This window comes from Arvicola amphibius, chromosome 4, assembly GCF_903992535.2.
Source record: "Arvicola amphibius chromosome 4, mArvAmp1.2, whole genome shotgun sequence".
Classification (NCBI taxonomy): domain Eukaryota; kingdom Metazoa; phylum Chordata; class Mammalia; order Rodentia; family Cricetidae; genus Arvicola; species Arvicola amphibius.
In genome coordinates, this window is record NC_052050.1 from 49703708 (window position 1) to 49729916 (window position 26209).

General features: G+C 43.4%; 1 protein-coding gene across 1 annotated transcript in view; it reads left to right on the forward strand.

The window, feature by feature from the left end:
- Nucleotides 1-25437, forward strand: part of LOC119813649 (NACHT, LRR and PYD domains-containing protein 1a-like) — a 32727-nt gene extending 7290 nt beyond the window's left edge. Inside the window, exons 2-13 of the mRNA XM_038329045.1 lie at nt 16-1684; nt 3518-3688; nt 4416-4586; nt 7096-7185; nt 9616-9707; nt 10911-11010; nt 12418-12641; nt 16353-16615; nt 17103-17228; nt 18697-18838; nt 24100-24144; nt 24567-25437. Coding sequence (XP_038184973.1) covers nt 16-1684; nt 3518-3688; nt 4416-4586; nt 7096-7185; nt 9616-9707; nt 10911-11010; nt 12418-12641; nt 16353-16615; nt 17103-17228; nt 18697-18838; nt 24100-24144; nt 24567-24859 — 3386 coding nt within the window. The 3' untranslated portion in view covers nt 24860-25437. The remainder of the gene's footprint in view (nt 1-15; nt 1685-3517; nt 3689-4415; nt 4587-7095; nt 7186-9615; nt 9708-10910; nt 11011-12417; nt 12642-16352; nt 16616-17102; nt 17229-18696; nt 18839-24099; nt 24145-24566) is intronic.
- Nucleotides 25438-26209: the final 772 nt, after the last annotated feature.

Sequence of the window (26209 nt, forward strand, 5' to 3'; positions counted from 1 at the left end):
TATGATTCATTTCAGAAATACATAAGAACAAAGGAAGAGAAGATCTCTGCCACACTGCATCCTGGAAAAGGAAAACTGAGGATTTGCTCCAAAATTACACACAGCTACTAATTCTACAAAAATCTTGCCCAAGAGGCAAGGACACCTTTGTCTGGAAAAGGTGGCGTAAAAATAAAGGAGAGGAGAGTGGACATCTGATTGAGATCCAAGACTTATTTGGCCTAAGCCCAGACTCCCAGGAAGAGTCTCAATTAATAGTATTAGAGGGAGCTGCTGGCATTGGGAAGTCAACACTGGCCAAGCAGGTGAGGAGAGCATGGGGGAAAGGCCAGCTCTACAGGGATCGCTTCCAGCATGTCTTCTACTTCAGCTGCAGAGAGCTGGCCCAGTACAAGCAACTGAGTCTGGCTGAGTTCATAGCAAAAGACCAGGCTGTACCCACAACTCCCATCAGGCAGATACTGTCTCACCCTGAGAAGCTGCTCTTCATCCTAGATGGCATAGATGAGCCAGCATGGGTCTTGGAAGAACAGAATCCTGAACTCTGTCTACACTGGAACCAGCATCAGCCTGTGCACACACTGCTGGGCAGTTTGCTCAAGAAATCCATCCTGCCTGGGGCTTCCTTGCTGCTCACAGTTCGGACCACAGATATTCAAATGATAATTCCTTCTTTGGGGCAGCCACATTGGGTGGAAGTCCTGGGATTCTCTGAGTCTGGACAGAAGGAATATATGCACAAATATTTCACAGGAAAAAGAGAAGCAAACAAAGCTGTTAGCTTGGTTAAATCAAACCCAGTGCTCTCAACACTATGCCTGGTGCCCTGGGTGTCCTGGCTGGTCTGCACCTGCCTGAAGCAGCAGATGGATCAGGGAGAAGACCTCTCCCTGACCTCACAGACCACCACAGCCCTCTGCCTGAAATACCTTTCCCAGACAATACCAGTCCAGCAACTCAGGACCCATCTCAGAAGACTCTGCTCACTGGCTGCTGAGGGGATCTGCCGGAGAAGGACCCTGTTCAGCGAATTAGATCTCCAGAAGCAAGGTTTAGCTGAGGATGTCATTGCCGCTTTCCTGAAGTTTGGTCTCCTTCAAAAGCAAACCAGCTCTCTGACTTACAGTTTTGCCCACTTGTGTCTCCAGGAATTCTTTGCAGCAATGTCCTACATCTTGGGCGATAGTGAGGAGAGATACAGTGATATGGAAAGCTACAAAATCGTGGAAAAACTGATAGAAGTGTATGGAAGACGAGACCTGTTTGAGACACCCACCATGCGCTTCCTATTTGGTCTTTTAAGTAAAAACGGAATGAGAGAGTTGTATAAGATCTTTGCCTGCAGGTTTCCTTGGAAGACATGGTTGTACCTGCAGTGGCACATCCTAGAAGAAGCCCTGTACCATCAACCATATTCCCTGGGTTTACTCCATTGTCTGTATGAGATTCAGGAGAAAAAGCTCCTGACAGATGTGATGCACAACTATCAAGAAACGAGGGCACATGCCCCAGTGGATATGCTACACCCAAGGTTCCTGACAAACATGAAGCACCTGGTGGTCCAGACAGACGTGGAGCTCATGGTGGTCACCTTCTGTATTAAGTTCTGCTGCCATGTGAAGAGGCTTCAGCTGAACGATTGTGGACAACAGGGACCAATGCTGACGGCCCCCAGGATGGTTCTGTGAGTATCCATACTTAGCTCTCTCTCCAGCTTCCCTGTGGATCCCATGCACACACATGTTCTGAGCATCAGTAACACTCTTAGCTGTTTTCAGGACAGCAGGATACAGGTCACCAGTGACATGTAATTGTTGAATCTGACCACCTTTCTCTATTTGCCTCTGTGTACTTGACTATGCGATAAGCTTTTATCTCTCCCTATGCCTGGGTAAGGACCACCTACCTTCTCTGATTCAAATCTTCTTCACCCTTCACAAGGTTCAAATGGCCCACAGTTACGGATCCTCTCTCTTACCATACTTTCTCTCTGAAAGACTGCTCATTCAGCTCCTGCAGGCATCATCCCTTCTCCCCATGACAATGACCTTGGCTCTGAGGTCTTCCCACCATCACCTCAGAAGGCATATCCGTTAGAGTGCCTATCTTTTCCCTGCCCAAATGACTTCCTTGTATATGTCAGTGAAGGCAACATGGGCCTAGCACTCAGCTAGAAGGCTTCCTAGCTTCCCACCAAAATCAGCAGTAATGTAGACCTCCACTTCCAGGGTCCCCTATCACTGTGAAGAAGTGGTGACTCAGTATCAGTTTGTGTCTCTCTCCTCTCTAGATGATATAAGCTGGCATCATTGTTTTTCATCCTGGCCATTCTGACAGGTATAATATGGAATCTCAGCATTGTTTTGATTTGCATTTCTCTGATGGCTAAGAATGTTGAGCATTTCCATAAGTGTATTTCAGCCATTTGACATTTGTCTATTGAGAGTTCTCTGTTTAGGTCTGTACCTCATTTTTTGCTGGATTATATGTTCTTTTGATGTCAAGATTCTTGAGTTCTTTGTATATTTTGGAGATAAGTCCTCTATCCAATGTGGGGTTGGTAAAGATCTTCTAAACTTGTACCGTTGCTTTGGAAAACAGTATGACAATTTCTCAGAAAATTAGGAAGCAATCTACCTCAAGACCCAGCAATACCACTTTGGGGTATATACCCAAAGCATGTTCAATCATACCACAAAGACATATGCTCAACTATGTTCATAGCAGCATTATTCATAATAGTCAGAACCAGGAAAAATCTAGATGTCCCTCAACAGAAGAATGAATAAAGAAAAAGTGGTACATTTATACAGTGGAGTACTACACAGCAGTAAAAAATAATGACATCGTGAAATTTGCAGTCAAGTGGGTGGGTCTAGAAAAAACCATATTGAGTGAGGTAACCCAGAAAGACAAGTATAATATGTACTCACTCATAAGTGGCTTTTAGACATAAAGCAAAGAAAAACCAACCTACAATCCATAACCACAGAGAACCTAGACAGCAAAGAGGACCCTAACCTAAGAGAGACATACATGGGTCCACATAGGAAAGAGAAAAAGACAAGAGCAAATTTGGAGCATGGGGGTCACAGGCTAGGGCAGAGGAGAAGAGGAGAGGGAAGGGAACAGAAAAAATGTATAGCTCAATAAAAACAACAATAAATGAAGAGGCCATCAGAATTACCAAGGTCCCTCTTTGTGCCAGGGCCTGTGCTGGGTACTATAGATTATATGGAAAATATGCCAGCCACTTGTTCACACCCTAGATTCATCAGATACAGACACACAAAATGAGCCAATAGCATGCTATGATAAGGATGTAGATGAGGAACCACCCAAAGGAAAGGATCCAGATGTTGGAGCAAAGGAGCAGGTAGAAGCTAGTGAATCCTGGGATGGCAGATTGAGGCCTGGTGATCAGGTAGATAGAAACATAATCTGCTGTGTGGGGCTGTGCATGTCAGAGACCATACACACATAAATCAATTTCTTCATGTCCCTCTCTCTCCCTCAGGTCCAGGTGGACCCCTATAACTAATGCCAGTTGGAAGATTCTTTTCTACACTCTTAACTATACCAGAAGCCTGCAGGAGCTGGACCTAAGTGGGAATCCAATGAGCTACTATGCACTGCGGAGTCTTTGTAGGACACTGAGATGCCCTGGATGTCATCTTAGAACATTGTGGTGAGTCTGGCCTGGGTTCTTCCCTGAGGCAGGGATGGATGTGAGGAGAGCAAAGGCAAAAGCTGGGTCTCTGGTAAGGCTTAGTATTCTTCAAATATTTGCCAAACATTCTTGACCACACCAGTAACAGCTGCCAGACTTGTTATGATAAACAAATGGATTCTGTTCTTGTGGATCATGAGAGACTGACATTCAGCGAGGAGCCCCACCGGCTATTGCTAACAATAGGCCCAGAAGGTCTCCAGTGGAGCAAACATCCTGAGAAAAGGGGTAGCAGAGCTGAAGAACACAGAGGAGATGGTTAAATGAAACAGGAGGGAAGAAAGGTCAAGGCCCAGGGAATGGCATCTCCCATTTCCTCCTTGATCTCTGCCCTAGCAACCACCTTCTACTCTGTTTCTATGGACTCCATCTTTACTAAGATTTCACATGACAAGTGAGATTATGTCCTAGTCTATGGCTGGTGAATGTCACTTCAGCTGGCTCTTGAAATAGACCATGAGCTCAGTCATAGACAATCACAGCAGAGCACTGGTCCCCAACCTGTACTGCATTGCTCCTGCAGCTTAGCTGTGAGAAGCATGGAATTATCCACCCAGACTAGAAAGGGCTCTCAAGGAGCTAAACGCTGCTAACACCACATGCCAGGGCTCACCAAGGGAGACCTGAGCTCAGTTCCCAAGAGCAGTCATCCCTGGAGAATCTGATGGTGAGCATCTCCATGCAGGCTTGTCAACTGTGGCCTCACATCCAGCTGCTGTGAGGACCTGGCCTCAGTGCTCAGTGCCGGCTCCAGCCTGACTGAGCTAGACCTGCAGCTGAATGACCTGGGAGACCGTGGTGTGAGGCAGCTGTGTAAGGGGCTCAGGAATCCTGCCTGCAACCTCAGAATTCTGTGGTAAGTAAATCCTGGGATTCACTTCTGGGCAGGAGGCAAGGGAAGGGTCACAGGTGCATTACTAGATAAGAGGACATAGAAAAGAAAAGGGACAGACAATGCCTAGTCACACTTGCTCCTGAGCAGCTGTGCCACCAATACCCCAGTACTTGGGCAAGTCACTGTCTTTCTTAAAACTCAGTTTTTTCATCTGTTAAATGGAATGTCATACCACATTATGGGTTGTTTTTTTTTTTTTCTTGTTTGTTTTTGTCTTTGTTTTTTTTTTTACTTTTTTATTTTGATTTTCTTTTTAAATTTTAGTTTGAAACACTACCTTTTTCCATTTTACATACCAATCCCAGTTCCCACTCCCTCCCCCGCCTCCCTTTCCCTCTACATACTCACTACCCAAGCCCCCATCTACTCCTCAGAGAAGGTAAAGCACATTGCTGTGGGGAAGGTCCAATGCCCGCCCTACTATATCTAGGCTGAGCAACATATCCATTGAAAGAGAATGGGTTCCCAAAAGCCAGTACAGTGGCCTCACAGTCTGCCCCAGCCATACAAATGTCACCCACATTCCAAGGGCCTAGTTTGGTCTTATGCTGGTTCCTTCCCTGTCCTGCCGGAGTTGATGAGCCCCCATTAGCTCAGGTAAGCTGTTTCAATGGGTATTTCCATCATGGTCTTAACCTCTTTGCTCATATTCTTACTCCTCCCACTCTTCGACTGGACTTTGGGAGCTCAGTTCAGTGAGTGCTCTGCTGTGGATCTCTGCTTCTATTAGTTACTGGATACAGGTTCTATGGTGACATTTTAGATAGTCCATGACATAGTCTCAGTGTGGTTGGTCAGTGTGCAGGGAGATCTGAAGCCAGGATGAGGACCTTTGGAACTTTCCAGAGTTGGAATGAGGGGTTGGCCATTTATACCCCTCCCCCACAAGTTAGTCACTGGAAACAGACTGTCCCAGGGAGGGGAACATTGCCATAGATGAGGGGATTCTTGCTGGTGTATGGTTTGCATTTTGATTATTATATGATGAGGGGACTTTATTTTTTGGTCCAGTTTATTTGGTGTTCTTTAAGTTTCTTGAGCCTTCAAAGTGATATCCTTCTTTAGGTTGGGAAAGTTTTCTTCTATGATTTTGTTGAATATATTTTCTGTGCCTTTGAGGTGGACTCCTTTTCCTTCTTCTATCCCTATTATTCTTAGGTTTGGTCTTTTTATGGTGTGCCAGATTTTCTGGATATTTTGTGTTAAGAATTTCTTGGATTTAACATTTTCTTTGAGCAATGAATCTATTTCCTCTATAGTATTTCTCTCTTCCATCTCTCATATTCTGTTGGCTATACTTGCATCTGTAGTTCCCATTCATTTTCCCAGATTTTCCTTTTCTAATATTCCCTCGGTTTGTGTTTTCTTTATTGCCTCTATTTCAGTTTTCAAGTCTTGAACTGTTTGAACTGTTTGTTTGGTTGTTTTTTCTTGGTTGTCTTACAAGTTACATTTAGAATCTTTTTCTTCTCCCTCTTCTGCTGTAGGATGCTCAAGTCTTCTTGTTGTATGACCAAAGGGTTCTGATGTTACCATTTTGCTTTTTAGGTTGTTGGATGAATTCTTGCATTGGTTCCTACCCATCTCTTCCTCCAGTTGGTACTGGCAGTGTCTTTGCCTCTTAATCCAGTTCTCACAATGGTTGTCTGTGTCTTTGGGAACTGCTCGTGGTCTGCTCTGTACTGTCAGTGTCTGTGTCTCAGGGAGCCAGGGAGGTTTCTCTTGGCCCACTCCTTGGTTCACTGTCTTGGTCTGCTTTTTTGGTCAGCTCTCTTGATCTGCTCTGTGCAGTCTCAGCCTGTGCTTCAGAATTCCTCTGAGGTCATAGGGGACAGGAGGATTTGGAGGTGGATTAGGACTCGTAACTTAGAGGGCTTCTCCTAGGCCTGATAGAGAAATAGGCCTTGGTTAGACCAACAGGAGACAGCAGCCTAGACAAAAGCAGAGTTGGGAAAAGCTCCAAAAGAGGAAGTTCATGGCACCCTGGAGGGCCATGGGGTTTCACTACAGGAGCTTGAGGTATCCAGAATCCCTATGGGAATATGGCCATGACCTCCAGCCACTGAGAACGCTGATGGCTACTCTGTGGTCCTTTTCCAACAAGAGTCCCCTCATCTCTGGCTGTGTTCCCTTCCCTGGGATAGTCTGTTTCTAATGACTGACTTGTGGTGAGGAGTATAAAGAACCAGCCCCTCATTTCAACTCTGGAAAGTTCCACAGGTCATCATCCTGACTTCAGATCTCCCTGCACACTGAACAGAGTCCCCTAATAGTGTGTCATGGACACATATCCCTCTACTCAGACTGCTATTCTCCATCCTTTGTCCTGGTTTGTTGTTTTGGTTTTTGACTGGGGAATAAGCTCCCTCACTAGATCCATCTACAGAAAACAGAACCCAGGATCCTGGACCGTGAGGCCTCATGATCCTGTGGTGAATCCCATAACAAACATCTCCTCTTGTGCTTGCAGGCTGGACCAGGCCTCTCTCAGTGACCAGGTGATGATGAAGCTCAGGCTCCTAGAGGCAAAGAATCCACGCCTGCTCATCTCCAGCACATGGTAAGTGTGGACATAGAACTCCTACTGGTCAACCCAGGCTCTGTTTGACTGCTTGAGAGATGAGAGGTGGGAAAAGGTCCTGAGGTGATGAGAAATACAAACAAAGCAAGAAAGAAACCAGGACCCACAGTGACCAAATTGAGAGTAGTTTCTGTGCAACGGGTATTGCATTTTCTTTTTAGAAAAAAAATAGAGTCATCTAATATGCTGACATAAGTTCTTTCATCAGAAAAAAAGAATACTAAAAGTGAGTTAGTTGTGAGTCTCCTGGGCACAGCAAGTATGACAATGGTTGCCACCCATAAACACAAACCACTGGAACAATGAAAGCAGTAACCACACTTAAGAAAAATAAAGAAAATCTCTTAGAAAACAAGAATCATGATGGGTATCACTGTCCTGACCCTAATCTTCAGGCAATCATACACACAGGAGTATGTGCATCACACACACATACACACACACACACACACACACACACACACACACACCGTACACACGCACGCACACTGTATTATGAAAAATAAAGCCCCAGGACAGGAAAGTTATTTTCTACCCACTGGGGCTGTGCTGAAGCCCCATGCTCTCCTGGTTCAGTCCATTTCAGTTCATGACCATGAATCCCATTTGTCTTCTAGTTCCTGCTTCATGTGTGACACATGAAGCAGAGGGTCCTATAGACACAGGAGGGCATCCATTCATTGAACAAACATTTGTGTAAGACCCACTGTGCATCATGCAGTACTTTGGGATCTGAGGGCATATAGGTTAACAAGGCAGACATGGCCCAACATTCATTATCTCAGTCCAGCAGTGAGGGGACATTTGTTCCTCACAGTCCACGGAATTGTACCTGGGAACCCTGTGAGTGCAGTGTTCATCTGCCTGACTTTATCCTAAGCTGATGTCAGCTCTCAAAGATGGGAAATGAGGGATGAGGAAAGAAGGAGAAAATTCCAGACAGGCATAGAAGTTCTAAGGAAGCAGAGAGAGCATCTCCATTGAGGGACAGGAAGCCATGTGTGAGACCATCTGCTCTGCCTCACCATCACCAGGAAGCTCCACAGAAATGCAGGTTCTCAGACCCCACTCCATCCCTGCTGACTCAGAATCTCAGGAGGGGCAGCTTCCTTCAGTGAGTTTTCTGATTTAGCAGCCTGTCCAGGTGACACTTTAACACGATGATTTCAGAGCCACTGGTCTAGATTTGAACAGGAAAGGCTGACATAGGAAGGTCTGCAGAGGAGCGGGTGCCACCGCAAGAACTGTGAACCATGCTAAGAATCTTCTGCTTCTCCTCAGAGGAAATGAGAGGCATTCCAATGCCTCAGACATGAAGGGGCATCTACACTCAATTTTTATGGTCAGCTACTATGTATGAGCAAGAAGGATGATATCAGAAGCAGGGACACCTGCCAGAAGTTCAGGACTATAGAAGGAACGGCGGTGTCCCGCCACCCGGCTAGCTTTACCCAAAATAATTATACGGAAACTGTATTCTTTTAAACACTGCCTGGCCCATTATCTGTAGCCTCTTATTGGTTAATTCTCACATCTTCCTTTAACCCATATTTAGTAATCCATGTAGCACCATGAGGTGTGGCTTACCAGGAGAGATCTTAACCTGCGTCCATCTCAGAGAGGAGAATCATGGCGACTGCATATGGCAACTGCCTGAAGCGTCTCCCCACTCCTGCTACCCAGCATTCTGTTCTGTCTACTCTGCCTACCTAACTTTCTGTTCTCTTAAAGGGCCAAGGCAGTTTTCTTTATTAATTAACCAATGAAAGTAACATAGACAGATAGCTCTCCATCCTGGGAAAAGGATGGAGGGTGGAGAGGGAGAGTAGAGGACAGAAAGGAGAGAGAGTTAGAAGGTTCTATCTAGGTGCTTAGCATTTAGGGTGAATGATTATTTGTGTTGTGCAGCTATAACACAGTGTCCGACACTGAGCACTTATGAAGAATTAAGATTATTTCTTGCAGTTCTGGAGCATGGACTCTACATCTAAAGAATCCTTCTTCCTGTTCCATCTGGTTGTGCAGCTGGGAGAGCTGAGAGTGAGAGGCCAAGGTGACTTTAGTGACAAAAGTCACAGGAATCTACTCCTGTGATGATGTCATTAACTCCTTCATGGCAGCAGAGCACTCGTGACCTCATTGTGTCTTATGCTTCAACCTGTCAGCACTGTGGCATTGGGGGTTAACTTTCTAATGAGTAAACATTGAGGAACACATTCAAACTAAAGCAAAGAGGAGTTGACATGATCCCTGTTCTGGCAGCATGGATGCCCGGGAGGATAGGAGCCTTCGTGGAGTTCTGTCCCAGAGAAGAAGTTGAGTTGGATATTTTGTAGGGATATTGTGTACATAGCCCTGGTTTCCATGGTTTTTCCTGGCATCTGAGGAAATGAATATTTCTGTGTTTAGGGAGCCACATGTGATAGTCCCTAATAAGAACCCGGATGGAGAAGAAATGGGTGAGAGCCCAATCTCATTCAAGCAACAGAGACCACAGTCAGGTATGTGAAGGGTTCAGACCCAGAGCGTAATGATTGTCAAATGAAGGGGCATCTGTGGGAGGAAGTCTGCATTTCTTTATTTTTAACTTATTTTTTTAAATTAAATATACAAGTACTATATTTACATCATCTCCAGCCCCCAGTCTGCCCATTCCAACAACTTTTATATCCCACTCTCTCTCAAATTAATGACCTGTTCTTAAATATTATTGTTAAATATATGTGTATTTAATATTTGCAGATACAGTTAGAATTGGTCATTTATGTTTCAGGCTGACCACTTGGTACTGAATAACCTATTAGGAAACTCTTACTGGGGAAGCTGATTTTTCCTCTCTTACCAGCTCTTCACTTAGGAGCACGGTGTTATCAGATTTACCCCATCCACATTAGCATGTCAGCTAGTGATATCACTGGTTAGATCTTACTGAGGAAAAGATATTGTTGAAATTTCATTGGCACAACGTCCCTGTCACATGCAAAAAGCATTATCTGCAAGAGATGTTCTGGAAGGGGTCATCATTTCTATCCCCCTGTCTCTGACGTGGAACCATACAGGCTCTCCAATAAGAGCACCACCCCTTGCAAGACATTCCTCACTTAGAACCCAGAAGGAATATCACTTCCTTCTTTCCCAGCCTTCGGGGATGCTGTTGCTCCTTTCTTGAGTCTGTGGCTTATATCAGGCTCTATACCAAGGCTCCGTGTCTCATTCCGAACTGCAATGCCCTGGGACTCACCTCCCTATTCCTGTTCATCTAAATTTTGAGTTGCACTATTTTGTTTGTCAACATACCCACTTGAGACACGCTAGGAAAATCAACGCTTTTGAATCTGTAAGACAGAAAACATATCAGCTGGCTTGGGAGCAGGAATTGTGGTGGGATGGTTGGTCAAAAGGAACAGTGGAAGACAATAAAACAAAATATGGGGGGGAGAAAAGGGAGAGGGAGAGAGACAGAGTGGGGGAGGAAGCGTCCAGATAGCCTGATGGACGGTGATGAAAACTACAGGCATACTTCCTGCTAAGACCTAGAGACCTAAGCTGGGAAAACCTGGAACAGAGTTCAGCCATGGTCCAACATTGAAGAAAGCTCTGGAGATGAGCCTGGACAACAAAGAGTGTCTGGCCTCTTCCAGAGGAGGGATGCTCATAATTTGCACCACTAATGACCTTCCATCCATCTTCCCCTGCCTCTCCAGAACACAGACACATGGAAGCACTGGGGACTGAAGATGACTTCTGGAGCCCTACAGGATCTGTAGCTACTGAGGTGATTGACAGAGAAAGGAACCTGTACAGGTGAGTGAGCTCTGCCTGAGAAAAGTGACTTTCCCCAGCACACTTTCCAAAATTTTCACCTAGTCTCAACTGCACCTTCTCATCCTCTCACTAATGCAGGAGACAAGGCCAGGACAGGAATAAGAAGTTTGGATTGTTATAATTATAGAGGCCTTTTCACAACATTCTCAAGACATTTACAAAACTGGAGCACACAAGGACTTCCCTGTCCAATTACTGCGCTCCAGCAACCATTTTTCCAAGTTTGTTTCAACTCCTCACATTCCCCCTTTGTTATCATTGCCGTCACAGTAGTGTGAGTCCAGGACAGTAGGTGACAGGTGATTTCACTCATAAACATTTCCCTATGTCTCCCCTGTAGTTCAGATAGGACCTCGTCTTCCATGACCAGCACACCATTACCACATCAACAGAGCTGATGTGAGTCCTTCATTCCATCTAAAAAGCTCATCTTAGCTCATGACCTGAATTGTGGGCTTTCTGCTGTTATTTTATTCTTGGTACAAACAGTATCCCTGCCATAATTTTATTTGGTTGCTCCTATCTCTTAGATTTCCCTCCAATCCCTGTAGTCTCTACACTCCTGTTTCATGAACTACCATTTTGTGCCAAGAACCCACTGGAAACTAAGAACATGAGGATGCATACAGCAGTCCTGTCCTCCAAGGGCTATAGTCCTATGAGTAATGGGTGACTATGTTCACATTCACAGTGTCCACCATAACCTGTATCCTCCTCCAACACTAACACAGTCTCAGCTGGAGAAACTGTTACTTTCAACTACCTTCCACAGAAACTGACACTTGTTTACCAGTCAGTTCCCAAACAGGAAGCCTTGAGAAAAATCACTGAAGAGCTTGGTAAAGCATTGCTACAGGGCCAAGGATGTATCACTAGATTTATCACTAATATTATTATTACTCTTATTTGTAGGAAATATACTCTTTAAGAATCTAAACACTAAAAACTGAAGACGTACTTCAGTGGTAGAGCCCTTGCCTAGTGTGCACAAGGTCCTAATTTGATCCCCAGAACCTCTCTCTCTCTCTCTCTCTCTCTCTCTCTCTCTCTCTCTCTCTCTCTCACACACACACACACACACACACACACACATCTGTATCACCTGCATCATCATTACTAAGAGCTAACTGCTCCAGGTATGTGTTACCTGTAGATTTGCTCTAGATCACTCAGTACTCACAGGTCTGTAAGATGGTGTTGTCATCAACCTTCTGTTCAGAATTGAGGATTAAATGATTTACTCAGGAATCCACATAGAGACAGCAGAGGAACCAGAACTCAGAGTCATCCGGCTGAAGTCTGCAGTGTCCCAAGCCCTGCACTGGGTCTCCACCTAATGGAAGAGCAGAGCTGGTGTTCACTGGTGTCTGCTTCTCCCTCTTCTAGAGTTCAAATCCCTGAGGCTGGTTCCTACCACTGTCCCAGCACAGGACTCCACTTTGTGGTGACGAGGGCAGTGACCATCGAGATTGGATTCTGTGCCTGGAGCCAACACCTGGACCAGACTCCCTTGCAGGACAGTCACATGGTGGCTGGGCCTCTGTTTGACATCAAGGCTGAGCGGGGAGCTGTGGCTGCTGTGCATCTCCCTCACTTTGTGAATCTCCAAGGTAACCAAGGGAAGCATAAGGAGTCGGGTGGAGGTGATGGGAGGACCTGCCATATAGGACAGTCAGTATATGATGGCGGTGATGGGGAAAGGTCTTTGACTTAGTGAGGCAGAGCAGAATGTGAAGGTGGACACTGAGTTGTTTTCTCATCCCTTCCTGCCTGATGTATCTTCTTTGAAGCACATGTCTCCAAGCCTTACGACTTTCTTTCTGTTTTACCTAGAAAAATTTTCTTAGTGGAACATGATGTCCTTAGTAGCAATATTAACTACTGTTTCTTAAGTGCTTTTACACAGCATATCTTGCAAGAACTCAGCAGGAAACAGAAAGTAAATTGAGTAATATGAGGAGATTGTTACAAAGTAAGAATAAGGAAACTAGCAAGGATCATTTGGTTCCAGTGTCTACCAATACTAGGAGCCATTACACTGCTACAGGCAGAGAGAAAACGATTTCAACAGATCCAGTCTGGGAACTGGAGCCGAAGAAGAGGGGTGTCTTTTTAAAAAGTGTCCCAACCTCAGTCATCACCAAATAGTCTCTCAGAAGATAGTTTAATAAATAAAAGATTCCCAGAGAAAGATCTCATGCTGAAAGCCATTACTACAGCTCTCTGGAAGCTAAGACCAGAGAATTTAGCATTCAAGAGCAGCCTAGACAACACAGCCAGACTCTGCTTAAGAAAGGAAAAAGCAACAACAACAAGGAAACCAGGTGTTATACAAGTGGCTACTTGCCTTGCTTCAAGGAGCACAGGAATAGGCCAACCATGGAGACCAGCAGATGAAGATCACGTTTGTCCATGGTGTCAAGGTGATGAGCAGCCACAAGAGGGGAGATCTAACAGTTAAAAAAGTCATGAGAAGTAGAACAGAAACACAGGCTTCTCCAGCCAATAGAAGAACAATGAATAGAAAACACATTAAACATTCCCCTGGTTAAAGATATTCATATTTAATGGCAATTGTAGCTAGAAGTATTCTCTACCCCACTGGTCCCCCTGAACCAGATTTTCTCCTCCCGCCTGTTTCCAAAGCTACTTATGAAGTAACCACTCTGAGGCTTTAATATTAAGCATAATACCTTAAGCAAGAGTAGAAATATACATATAACAAAATTGACCTTAAATTTGTGCTCATAAACCAAAGTCCATACAAATATATTCAGTTCTATATCATAACGACCCCCCTTTTTAGAAAGAGATTGACAGTGATCATTAATCAATTATAATCAACCCTTTTTAAATGAAAACAAACATTCATAGGTAATCATTTTGAGAATTTGGGTGTAGTTTTTTTAACTGTTTTTTGCTTTTTGATGAATGAAATATTTTTAGGGTTCATAGAGACCTTTGGGGGGATTATTTCGTTAAACCACATTTGCCTATCTATAGGATGGAATCTATAGGTTACCATCCTTTGTGGAAACAAAACAAAACCTCTCTTTAAAGTCACATATTTTTAGACTCAAATTTTGGAAGTCAAGAAACCTTTAAAATAAATATGTTGGTTTAGCTTAGCAGCCCCTAGAACCAAATGTCTGCAGTCAAAAAATCTAAAGAAAACATAACAGTATGTATAATCAAGACTCTGTGTATTTTTTATTTTTACGTGACTTAATGTGCATATATTTTATTATTTTATCTACTTTTTATTAATTTTATTGAGCTATACATTTTTCTCTGCTCCCCTCCCGTCCTCTCCCCTCCCCTTCAACCCTCTCACATGCTCCCAGTTTACTCAGGAGATCTTGTCTTTTTCTACTTCCCATGTAGATTAGATTCTGGTTTGCCTCTTTTAGGGTCCTCATTGTTGTCTAGGTTCTCTGGGACTGTGATTTGTATTATTTTATTTCTTAAAAAAATTTTAAATCATTGTTTTATTTATGACTGTTTTCACTCTTTTTTAAGTCTCTATATATTTTCTGAACACACTGTGGCCCATTTAGAGGCTCTTTTTGTCTAAATCTGTCTTTACTGTGTACTTGTAATCCTTTTTCCACCAGGAGCGCTTTTTAAAATGTTAAGCGTTATGGCTAGGACTTTGGCACCACCTCATCCCATGTCTTCAAAAAGCTGCACCTCTGTCTGCAGCCAGCAAACAGAGCCTATTTGAAAATATACAGTTACCAAGGAGCTCCAATTGACTAGTGTTTTTGTGGGTCTAGAAGCCCTTCTTTTTCAGCTTTATGTGGATGTACATTGCCCCACATTGGGCAACAGAAGTAGCTGGAAGTGTACCCCATTCCACTGGTTCCCCGTACCTGCTTTCCTCTGCTTATTAAATAACCACTTGGAGGCTTAATATTAGTTACATACTCTTTGGCCTGTTCAAGCTTCTTCTTAAGTAACTCTTACATCTTAAATTAACTCATTTTTATTATTTTATATCTTACCACAAGTCTCGTGGGTTGTTACCTCACATCTTGTTTCCTTAGTGGCTGCTGGCATCTGCCTGACTCCGCCTTTTCCCCCCATATTTAGTATAGTTTTCCCACCTAGCCATATTCTGCTCTGCCATAGACCAGAGTAGCTTTTTTATTAACCAATGGTAATAAAACATATTCACCACATATAGAGGGGAATCCCACATTAGGCAATCTCACAAGAAAAAAAATGAAGATAAAGAAACCTAGCATGACTTGCTTGAAAACTCAGAAAACAAATATAAACAATAGTGGCATCCACAAACGCCTGAGACCCTGAGCTCCAGATCCTGACTATCAGATCTGCTACCCAGATGATGCCTTCCTAGTATGTCTGATGCCAGCCAAGCAATTCCACACAGAACTCCTGCTCTCTCCAACAACGCCTGCCCCAGTCATCATTCAAGCTTCTTCCCTAAAGACCACTGCCTTTCCTGTTTCTTACTCCCACTCTCCGAACAGACAAGTACTCCATTGGATCCTGAAAGAATGGGATCCTGTTACAGTGTAGGAAGCAAAAATATGTGTAGGAAGGAGAGTCACAGGGCCAGGTGTGGGGCTATAGTTTTTTAAGGCACCCATGGGTGAGACCCTCAAGAACTTACGCTCCACTGTGAGCGCTCCCCAGAACTTACGCTCCACTGTTAGCTCCCCTCCCCCCCATCAGCTAGACAGAGCCAAAGCCAAAGCTGCTTCAATGAGGGGCAGGGGCAGTCTTCATGAGTCGCCATTCACAGCAGGTCACACCCACCTCCCTGGCGTGGTGAACTGATAGCATGAAAATATTTTATTGATCTGCTGTATTCTAACTGGAGATTAATTAATAAAGCTTAGCATTTTCTTGTTCACAGTTTTTCACATAAACATCAAAAAAAACCAAATAAAAGCTAAAAAGACACCATGACCAAGACAGCATATAGAAGATTTGGGGAGGATTAAAGTTTCAGGAGGTAAGAGTCATTGACCTTCACGGCAGGTAGCAGGGCAGCAGGCAGGCAGGCAGGCATGGAACTGGGGCAGAACCTCAGAGCTTACATCCTTAATGTCACAGAGGAGAGGGGAAATTAAACTGGAAATAGAATGAGCCTTTAAAACCTCAAAGCCCACTGGAGTGACACACTGCCCCCAACATCCACGCCTCGTACTTCTGTCTGAACAGTTCCACCAACTCCAGTGACCATGCTCATTCAGACCACCACGGTCATTCTAAATCCTCTGTTATTTTTCCAGCCAAGCATGGCTCAATGGAAACACTAAATCTCCATCTTTGAATCTGTTCTTTCACAGAGGGACAGGTGGACATCTCCTGGTTCCATGTGGTCCACTTTCAAGAACATGGGATGGTCCTAGAAACGCCAGCCAGGGTAGAGCAACACTGCATAATCTTGGAAAACCCAAGCTTCTCCCCAGTGGGAGTTCTACTGAGAATTATGCCTGCTGTCAGATATTTCATCCCCATCACTTCTGTCACGTTGATCTACTATCACCTCAATCTCCAGGATGTCACCCTTCATCTCTACCTGATCCCCAATGACTGCACCATTCGGAAGGTGACACTGAAAACCACAAATTGGAGCTAGGGTGGACTAATGAGAAACTTGAAATGCAGCTAGTGAGCCCCTTGGAGAGATTCTCAATTGGGAGTGGGCATGCAGTTCTATTAAGTGGATGCTGGTGTTTATGATTCTACCCTCTTCTTGGTCCCTCACACCAGATTCTCACCCAACTGCTTCTAATGTCCCTATATCTCTGCACAGCATCTTATAGCCTCTTTCACCCACCAGAAGGATGGGAATGTTCCTTGCCCAAAATGTAGCCAGTTCCCTTCTTTTCTAGCAGGAACCCTATTCCCACAATGAACATGACAGGAGCCAATAATAAGCAGGCTGTGCGACAGAACACAGGGCAGAAGGGTGCTAGGAGGTGTCACCACCCCAACCCACACAAATGCACTGATAGACTGCCTCACCTTATTCAGACCAGACTGATGTTGTAGACCCAAGATCTAGCTAAATCACTGTCTGCAATGTTCCCTAGGCCATTGATGATGAAGAAATGAAGTTTCAGTTTGTTCGAATAAACAAGCCACCCCCACTAGATTCTCTTTATATTGGCTCCCGCTACACAGTGTCTGCTTCCAAGAAGCTGGAAATCATCCCTAAGGTGAGCATCCAGGACTTTGCTACTCTTCAGGATCAGATGCCAGACTTGGGAACCCTGTAGGACAGGTTACAGGGCTTTGCAACAAACTAAGATTCGGGAGAAAATCATTGGGACTTAGGATGATAAAGAATATATCCACATTAGGTAGACAGCAATTTAAGGGCCACACAGAAATACAGAAGGCCTGGAGAATCGAGGAATTAGACTCAGTACGGCATGGAGAAGGGACCAGCCTGACACGGACAGCAGGTCCTGGCTTGAGATGTGTGAGCAGGACTTTCAGGATGAGCTCTCACTTGTTATGGTTTGAATCTGAAAGGTCTCCTACAGGTGTAAATGTGAAACACTTGACCCCCAGTTATTGCTAATATCTGGGGAGTCATGAAACAAATATGTGAGGCCTGACCATCAGAAGCAGGCCACTAGTGGCTGTCCTTGAGGGTTAGAGCCATGCCCTGCTCCCCACCTCAGACTTGGATTCCAGATCCTCTGGGTACAACAAGCTGTGCCGCAAGCTCCTGCCACCAAGAATGGAGCCCCGACTTCCATGCATTCCCTACTATAAAACTAAACATCAGCCCTTCCTTAAGTTGCTTCCTGTCACCTTGTTGTCAGAGTGATAAGAACAGAATCAGCAGGATGGGTCCCAGCTGGTCCCTTGGCATTCCCAATGTCTTCTGTTCCTACATTCTTTCCATGTTCTCTCCAGAATGTTTCAGCCTTCTGAATATAAGGGTCTGAGAAAACACTGAAGGAAGACTTCAGACTCAAATAGTATGCAAGAACAAACAGTGTTTATAAGCATGCAAGGTCAAACACCTGTACAAAATGGCAGCAATCCTGAGAGGAGCATGAACGCTCTTCTTAAAGCACAGTTAGAGGAATTTCAGGAGCAATAGAGCAAACACAGTTATGTTAGTATACTTTTAAATGGCTGAGTTTTCATTTTTACCATTTTTGGACATTCTTGAGCAAGTCCAAACATGATTCAGAGGGGGAAGTTGCAGGATTTCTCATTGAGATATTGTGGGGCTGACTCAGGCCTTGTCCATATTCTCTCTCATCCCTGAATGTAAGGGTGTCATTGATAAATGGTCCTTTGTCGGGAGAGAAATCTGTTTTGTCCTTCTTAGAGAACTGAAACCTAAATTTAGTTATAAAAGTGGGAAACAGAGAAACTTTAAACTCTTCACTGAGTAAAGATGTGTATTTGAATACACATGTGAGTATTTAAATGTTGGTTGCCTTGATGCAAAACACAGTGTCTAATGTGGTGTGTGGGATCAAGGAAGTATGGCGGTGTAGAAAGACCTTGTTCACATGTTCACATGTTCACATGAGTAGAGGCTTGTCACCCTCTCTCTCTCTCTCTCTCTCTCTCTCTCTCTCTCTCTCTCTCTCTCTCTCTCTCTCTCTCTCTCCCTCTCTCCCTCTCTCCCTCTTTCTCTCCCTCCCTCCCTCTTTCCAGGAACTGGAGCTGTGCTATCGTAGCCCCGGGGAATCCCAGCTCTTCTCTGAGATCTACGTTGGACACATGGGTTCAGGGATTAAGCTGCAAATCAGAGACAAGAAGAGTAGCAATCTCATATGGGAAGCCTTGCTGAAACCAGGTAATATCTGTTTAGGTCCAGATACCCAAAAGGTTGAAGAAAGGCAATGTATGGGAAAATGTGTACTGTCACTCATTCTTGGTGTCATTTCAGATTAGATATGTGGCTTTTGATAGGATCCAAAACTGGTGGTGAGAGTTAAAGTAAGTCCAAGGGTGGGGGAGAAGAGGAGCAGAAAAAGGTGAAGAGGAGAACAGTGGAGGAGGGGCAGAGGAGAGGAGAAGGTAAAGAGAGAAGGAGGAGAAGGAAGAGGCAGAAAGCACATGCAAGACATTCTATTCCAGGACGTGCCTCCAGTGGCCCAGTTCCTCCAGCTGTGCACTCTCATGGTTTCCAGTACCATTCTCTGTGTTCATGCAATTATGAGTGCACTAGTGTGTGTGTTCATTCATCACACCACAGTCCTCATGACAATTCCTGCTGCAGAACCAATCTTTCAACATATGATCATGGAACATGTCATATCCAAACCACCACATGCCCTAAGCCCCTTTTTCTCAGTCCTGTATCCTAATTTCTGCCCCCCAATACCCTAGAAATGACAGATTTTGAGACACATGAAGCATCTAGGACCAGTTCACATCTAAATGTGAACAGTTAAAATGAAAGGATTGTTGTCATTATGAGACATTCAACCTTAAATCCATACATATTTTAAATATATTCTGTGTTTTAACAATTTTATACACACATACAGTGTGTTCTACGAACTCATACTAAACACACATTTTTATCTCCCCCTACTCCCGCCACCCTCCTCTTCTTTAATAAAAATCTCTTTCCCATGATCATAAAGTTGTGTTTTGTGCAGCATTCAACCATCTGTGTGACTGTGGGTGTGAACTACCCAGTAGAAGCAAGTGAGTTCACCAGTGGGTACAAATGGATTGTATACACCCTGTTCTCCCATATTCTATTATTTGCCATAGTTTTTGCAGTAAGTTGTACTGTCCCTGTGAGCTGTTTCCCCATGTCTAGCTGACCGTTGGGCAGGCCCTCCTTCTGTGGGTCCAGAGGCAGTAGGAGCAGCTGCCCTGAATTCATGATGGCCATGGTCATGTGATGCATAGAAGAAAGCACACCCTCTTCTCCATATCTTCTGTCCCTACATTCTTTCCAATTTCACTTCCACAGTGTTCCTAGATACTCAAGAAGGTAATGTAAATATCTGCTTATAGGAATGAGTACTCAACCATCCCTAATTCTCAGTATCCTGCACATACATAGGTATCTGCAGTTACCTCCATTCATAGAAGTGAGAGGCTTTTCTGAAGAAGGCTGAAAGTAACCTTTATCTGTGGTGTAGACACAGATGTTTAGAAGGGCATTGACACCTTGTCCATTTAGCTAGGCAGCAATAGCGGCTTCTCACAATGCCCTAAGACCTCTGAATAAATGGGTTTGTTTGTTTTATCAGTTTAAAATGCTAAGGGTAGATTCTATCTTGTGAAGTAGGCCTGAAGTGTAATCAGGGAGCTACTGGTTGCTCCCATCACACTTGTGCCACTATTGCAGCAATGAGACAGTCTGGCCTGGCCAGAAGGTTGTTGATGTCTTTTCATCTTCAGCAGCCTGCCTAACACCATCTGACACTATGTTTAGCATAAAAAAAACCTCCAGCTCAGTTCCAGCTTAGATTCTCTATGTCATGTATCCAAGATGTATGCTGTCTTCTGCAGTAAGATCTTATCCACTAGTTCTGACAGGGAGCCAGGAAGAATGGCATGCCCCTGTTTTGTCTAGGAACCTCCAGGGTCTCCCTGCCCAACACTCCTGTGGAGATATCCCACACCTGGAATTGGGTTTTGTTTTTGAAACTCATTACCTCTATGACCTCCTAGGGTGTTGTGTATTGGAACTCTTTTATTATTTCTATATTGGGTTATCAAATAATAGGTTTCATTCTGACTTTTAAATACTGTCTTCATTAACCCATCCCACCCACCCCATTATCTCCTCCATACTCCTCCCTTCTTGCTCTTTGAACATTTCTGCTCCCACTATTCCCCCTTTACCCTCATTTTACCAATACCCTGCTGCCCTCCTTCCTCCCTAAAGCCCCACCCATTTCTAGCTTTCTGGTTTCCAGGGGTTCACCAAGTTAAACCCACAGCAGAACTAAAGACTCCAGGATAGAAACTACATGTGAGAGATATGGTGTTTGTTTGTTTGTTTTTTCCTCTTTGGGCCTAGCTTATCTTCCTCTATGTTTTTCCTATTGTATGCACTTACCTTCCATGATGCCATTTTCTTCACACCTGAAAAACATCCATGGTATATAAATGCTGCACAATTAACTGTTGATGGACATCTAGGCTTGTTGCATTATCTTAGCTGTTATGAACAGAATTTCATCGAGCGTGTTTGTGCAAATGTAGTAGGCTATATATTCCTTTGAACATATTCCAGGAGCGGTAAGGTTGGTTTATATGGTAGTTGATTTGCACAGTGGCTGCACTAGTTTGTACTCTCACAAGCAGTGGATAAGTGTTCCTCTGTCTGCACAGACACTTCAACAGTCTTCATTGTGTGTATTCTTAATACTGGACATTCTCAAGGGATGATATGGGAATCATAGGTAATTTTAACTTGTATTCCCCTAAAAGCTAAGTGTTTCCTACCATGTGTACTTCCTTCTTTGAGAATTTTGCTGTTACTCCTATGGCAAACCTCAGAATTGTGCTATTTTCTTGTTGTTTAGGTTTTAAGTTTCATATATATGGAACTAATCTTCTGACAGATGTTTTCTGGGAAATAGTTTCTCCCATCTTGGCTGCATCTTCTCTCAATTAAATTTCCTTTGTTATACAGGACTTTTTGAGTGTCCTGAGATCAAATTTGTTGATTACTGGATTTACTTCCTGTGCTACCAGAACCTCCCTCATAGAATCCTGACTTATGCTGCTGTGTTGAAATGTTCTCCTTACTTTTGCTCTACAAGTTTCACAGTATTGGATCCCACATTAAGGTCATTTAGAGGTGACTTTTCTAAAGGCAAGATATAGGCATCTTGTTTATTCTTCCATACAGTGCTATCTAGGTTTTCCAGAACCATTTCTTTTACAGGCTGTCTTTTCTCCAAGGTATATTTGTTTTCTTTGTCAAAGGTCAGGTATCTCTGGTTGTGTGGACTTCTATCTAGGTTTTCATTCCATTTCATTGATCTGCACATGTCTTTGTGCCAATACCATGCTGTTTTTACTACTATGGCTGTAGCACTGGTTGGAAATCAGGTGTGATGAACCTTTCCACACAATTGATTTTGTTCAGAATTACCTTGGATATCTGCGTCTTTAATGGTTCCACGTATATTTCAGCATTTTTCCACTCTACTTGTGAAGAATGTCCCTGACATCTTCATTGGGACTACAGTGAGTATGTAGTGTGCTTTTAATTGCATGGCTATTTCCAGAATATTGATTCTTCTAAATAATGAGCATAGAGGAGAATGTCTTTGCATCTTCTAAGTCCTTCCTCAATTTCTTTCTTTTATATATAATCTTGAAGTCTTTCTTATAGAGTGATTTCATTTCCATGATGAGTTTTTTTCTGTCCAAATTTTGACCCTTGGCTCAGATCCCTACCGAGAAGACTTGCTCAAGGAGCTCTGCTATAGGACCCTACTGCCAGATACTAAGCCTTGTGATAGAAGCATGCCACCTAATGAAAATTAGGATTTGTCCCCAGGCTTCCCAATGCTATATATTCATTCCTTATACTCTGGAATAAAATTGAGCTGATTCACTGAAATTTGTCTCCCAGAGGCCTCCCTCCATCCAAGGGTCAAATGTTTTTGTATGTATTTCTTTGATGATTTTAGACTCTTCCATATTTTCTAGCTGACATGGACAAGAGAAAACCAAATAGTGACATTTTCTTGAGAAAAGTAACACTACAGTCTTAGTCCATCACCCACAATGTCAAAATCAAGCTTTCCTAATCAGTACCACTGGGAATGGCTAGCCCTTGACAGCTGTCTAATCAGTACCTCTGGGGATGCACAGCCCTTGACAGCTATCAAACAGTAGTGGTTCCTGCTCCTGAACTGCTGAAAACAGGCTACACCTGTGGTCAAAGACTAGGCTTTGCTCAGCCTTGACCTGAGTGAGCCACAGCTAGAGACTTGACTGCCCCAGCATCAGGCCAGGGTTGAATCTCACTCAGGTCCTTACTCTTCAGGCAATCTTTAGAAATGACTTAACTTATTTTAGTCTTGCCTTTCTGAAACTGAAGATCAGAATGAGTAACTGGTAGGATGATTGAAAAAGTTAATACTGTCTATAAACACTCACAGTATGACCCTTAGCTGATGGGAACAATGCGGCTATTTTTCTTTATTAAGCCAATATCTTCATAATTTTGCTGGAGGGAGGGAGCGCCATCTTGTCTGCTTATTGAGATAAGCTACAAGGTCATGGGGAGGCTGCAACCTCTGACCAAGCAGCGATGTCTTCCAATATTTGGTACTCATTAGGATCTGTTCTCTTCCATTTGAGAAAGTATTCAAATACTGGATGATTATAATATAATGCCCACTGTATCCCCAATCTCACATTTTGGTTTTTAAATTCTTTGTCACTCAATCACTTTCTTCATTAGATGCTCCAGTTTATCTACAAGTCAGGATACACCAAGATGGTCCAGCTAGCATGGAGTATAAGAAATATCATCTTTCCTTAATACGACCAGGGCTTCAAATACTACAAACTGGGTCTTTGGAATGACTTCCCTAAACTGTTACAGCACGGTGAATTAACGGTCTTCTCAAACCCTTGGGATTATTCATGAGCTGAGATTTATTGACTTTCTTTACCTGTTGCTAAAATCAACTCACTATTCCTATATGCTCAGTCTTGCTTCATCTTGATTTTGCTATCAAATCAAGAACACATGTTTGTGGCATGTGTGTGTACAGGGTCAAACCAGGACAAGAAAGTAGTTTTCTAACAAGAATCAAATGTCAAATGATTTAAGCCAACAAGGGACTTGATTATTTCTCCATGGGCAATTCAATCTAGGAAAAAATGAGTCTGTGATCATGTGGGAGGAATGTCTATTGCTCATCCAAATGTCTTCTCTCAGTGATGATAGTCCTGGTGCCTAGATTCCCTGTGTGAGTAAGGAGATGTTCACCTTCCAGGTTGTATCAGAATTTCTGTAGTTCATTCTCAAAATCTCAGGCATGGGTGAGAGTTTCACAGAGAGTACTGCATGTTGGTGACAGATATCATTACAGATGCTTCATCTCTCCTTTCTTCCAGGGGACCTCAGACCTGTACCACCCATGATCCCTGCAGTTCACAAAGGTAACTAATAACTAAACAAGACCAGAGAAACCAATAGTATTCTGCTGGTAGATCGTCTGATACTTCAGAGAAGAGATCTTTAGAGAAGAGGCAGCCTCGCTTTGAAAACCTCACCAGGACAGGGGGAAGAGCTGCATGCTCAGGGCAGAGTTCCTCTCAAGCCCTTGCTGCTTCCCATGTTGACAATAACTCCACCCACTCCCAACCTGAACACCACAGGATGACTCCCTCCCTGGTCAGGCAAATTGTCAGACCAATAACTGACCTCAAGAAAGGTAAGGGTATTTTTCAAATGACCTTCCAGAGGAATAAGGAAACCAGGGGTGCAGATTAGGTATGTGGAAAAGAAGAAGTGGGCAGGCATTGGGAGAACCCATGGAGGAGCTTTCTTTGCTCCATGACAATCTAATCTTCACCCCTAGATGCTGCTGCCTTCCAACACTTTGTGGACCAGCATAGGGAGCAGCTGGTGGCCCGAGTGACATCAGTGAACCCTCTCTTGGACAAACTGCATGGTCTGGTGCTGAGTGAAGAGGAGTATGAGGCAGTGCGGGCTGAAGCCACCACCCAAGACAAGATGCGGAAGCTCTTCAGCTTTAGCCGGTCCTGGAGCTTGGACAACAAAGATCGAGTGTACCAAGCTCTGAAGGAGACCCATCATCACCTGATCGTGGACCTCTATGAGAAGCCAGGAAGTGTCTCTATGAGATCTTGACATCTTAGGGGCTGAAGAGTGAGCACTCAAATGATTCCTGACTCTGCCTGACTTTCATTTTGCCCTATGTTTCTAAATCTATAAACTGGTGGCCACCTGAGTTACTTTACTGATGGCACTGTTTCCAGGAGACCTCTTGGGGACCCAAACTTATGGGAAACAATGAAAGCAGTTCTAAGAGACAAATTCATAGTGCTAAGTGAATACAAATAATACTACAGATATAATACTATCAACTTAACAGGACACCTGAAACCTCTAGAACAACAAAAAAAAAATCACACTCAAGAGGAGGCAATGTCAAGAAATAATCTAACTCAGGACTAAAATCAATGAAATAGAAACAAAGAGAAAAAATAAAAAGAATCAATAAAATGTAGAGTTTTTTTTTTCCCTGTGGGCTGCCAGCTCACAAAAAAAAGTGACACAGAAACTTATTATCAATTATAAAAGCTTGATCTCAGCTTTGGCTTGTTCTACTGGCTCTTATAACTTAAATTAACCCATATTTTTAAATCTACATTCTTTTATGTGGCTTGGTTACCTTTACCCTGTATTGCCCATCCTGCTTCCTCAATGTCTGGCTGGTGACTCCACCTTTCCTCTTCCCAGAGCTCTCTGTGCCCAGAAGTCCTGCCTTACCTCTGCCTGCCTAGCTAATGGCCATTCAGTTTTTCTTTTGTAAACCAGTCACAGTGGTACATATTCACACAGTGAAAAGGAATATTCCACAACAATGAAACAAAGAATTGGTTCTTTGAGGAAATCAACAAGATTGACACACCCTTATCCAAATTAACTAAAGGGAGAGAGAGAGAGAGAATATTCAAATTAATGATATCAGAAACAAAAGTCGGGACATAACAACAGACACCAAGGAAATCTAGAGAATCATAAGGACATGCTTTAAAACCCAGTACTCCACCAAATTGAAAAATCTAAATGAATTGCCTAATTTTCTCAATATATACCACTTACCAAAGTTAAATAAAGATCAGATCAGATAAGCAATTTAAACAGATATGTAACCCCTAGTAAAAATAAAGGTAGTCATTAAAAATCTTCCAAACAAATAAAGACCAGGACCAGATGGTTTTAGTGTAGAATTGTACCAAACTTGCAACAAAGACTTTAATACCAACATTCCCCAAACTATCCCACAAAATAGAAATAGAAAAGACTTTGCCAAACTGGTTTTATGAGGCCACAGTTATCATGACTCCCAAACTAAAAAAGATTAAAATGAATTTCAGACCAATTTCCCTAATGAACATAGATGCAGAAATACTTATAAAATATTTGTGGTCTAGACCTGGTGGACCCCAGAGGACAAGCACAGGTTCACCCCAG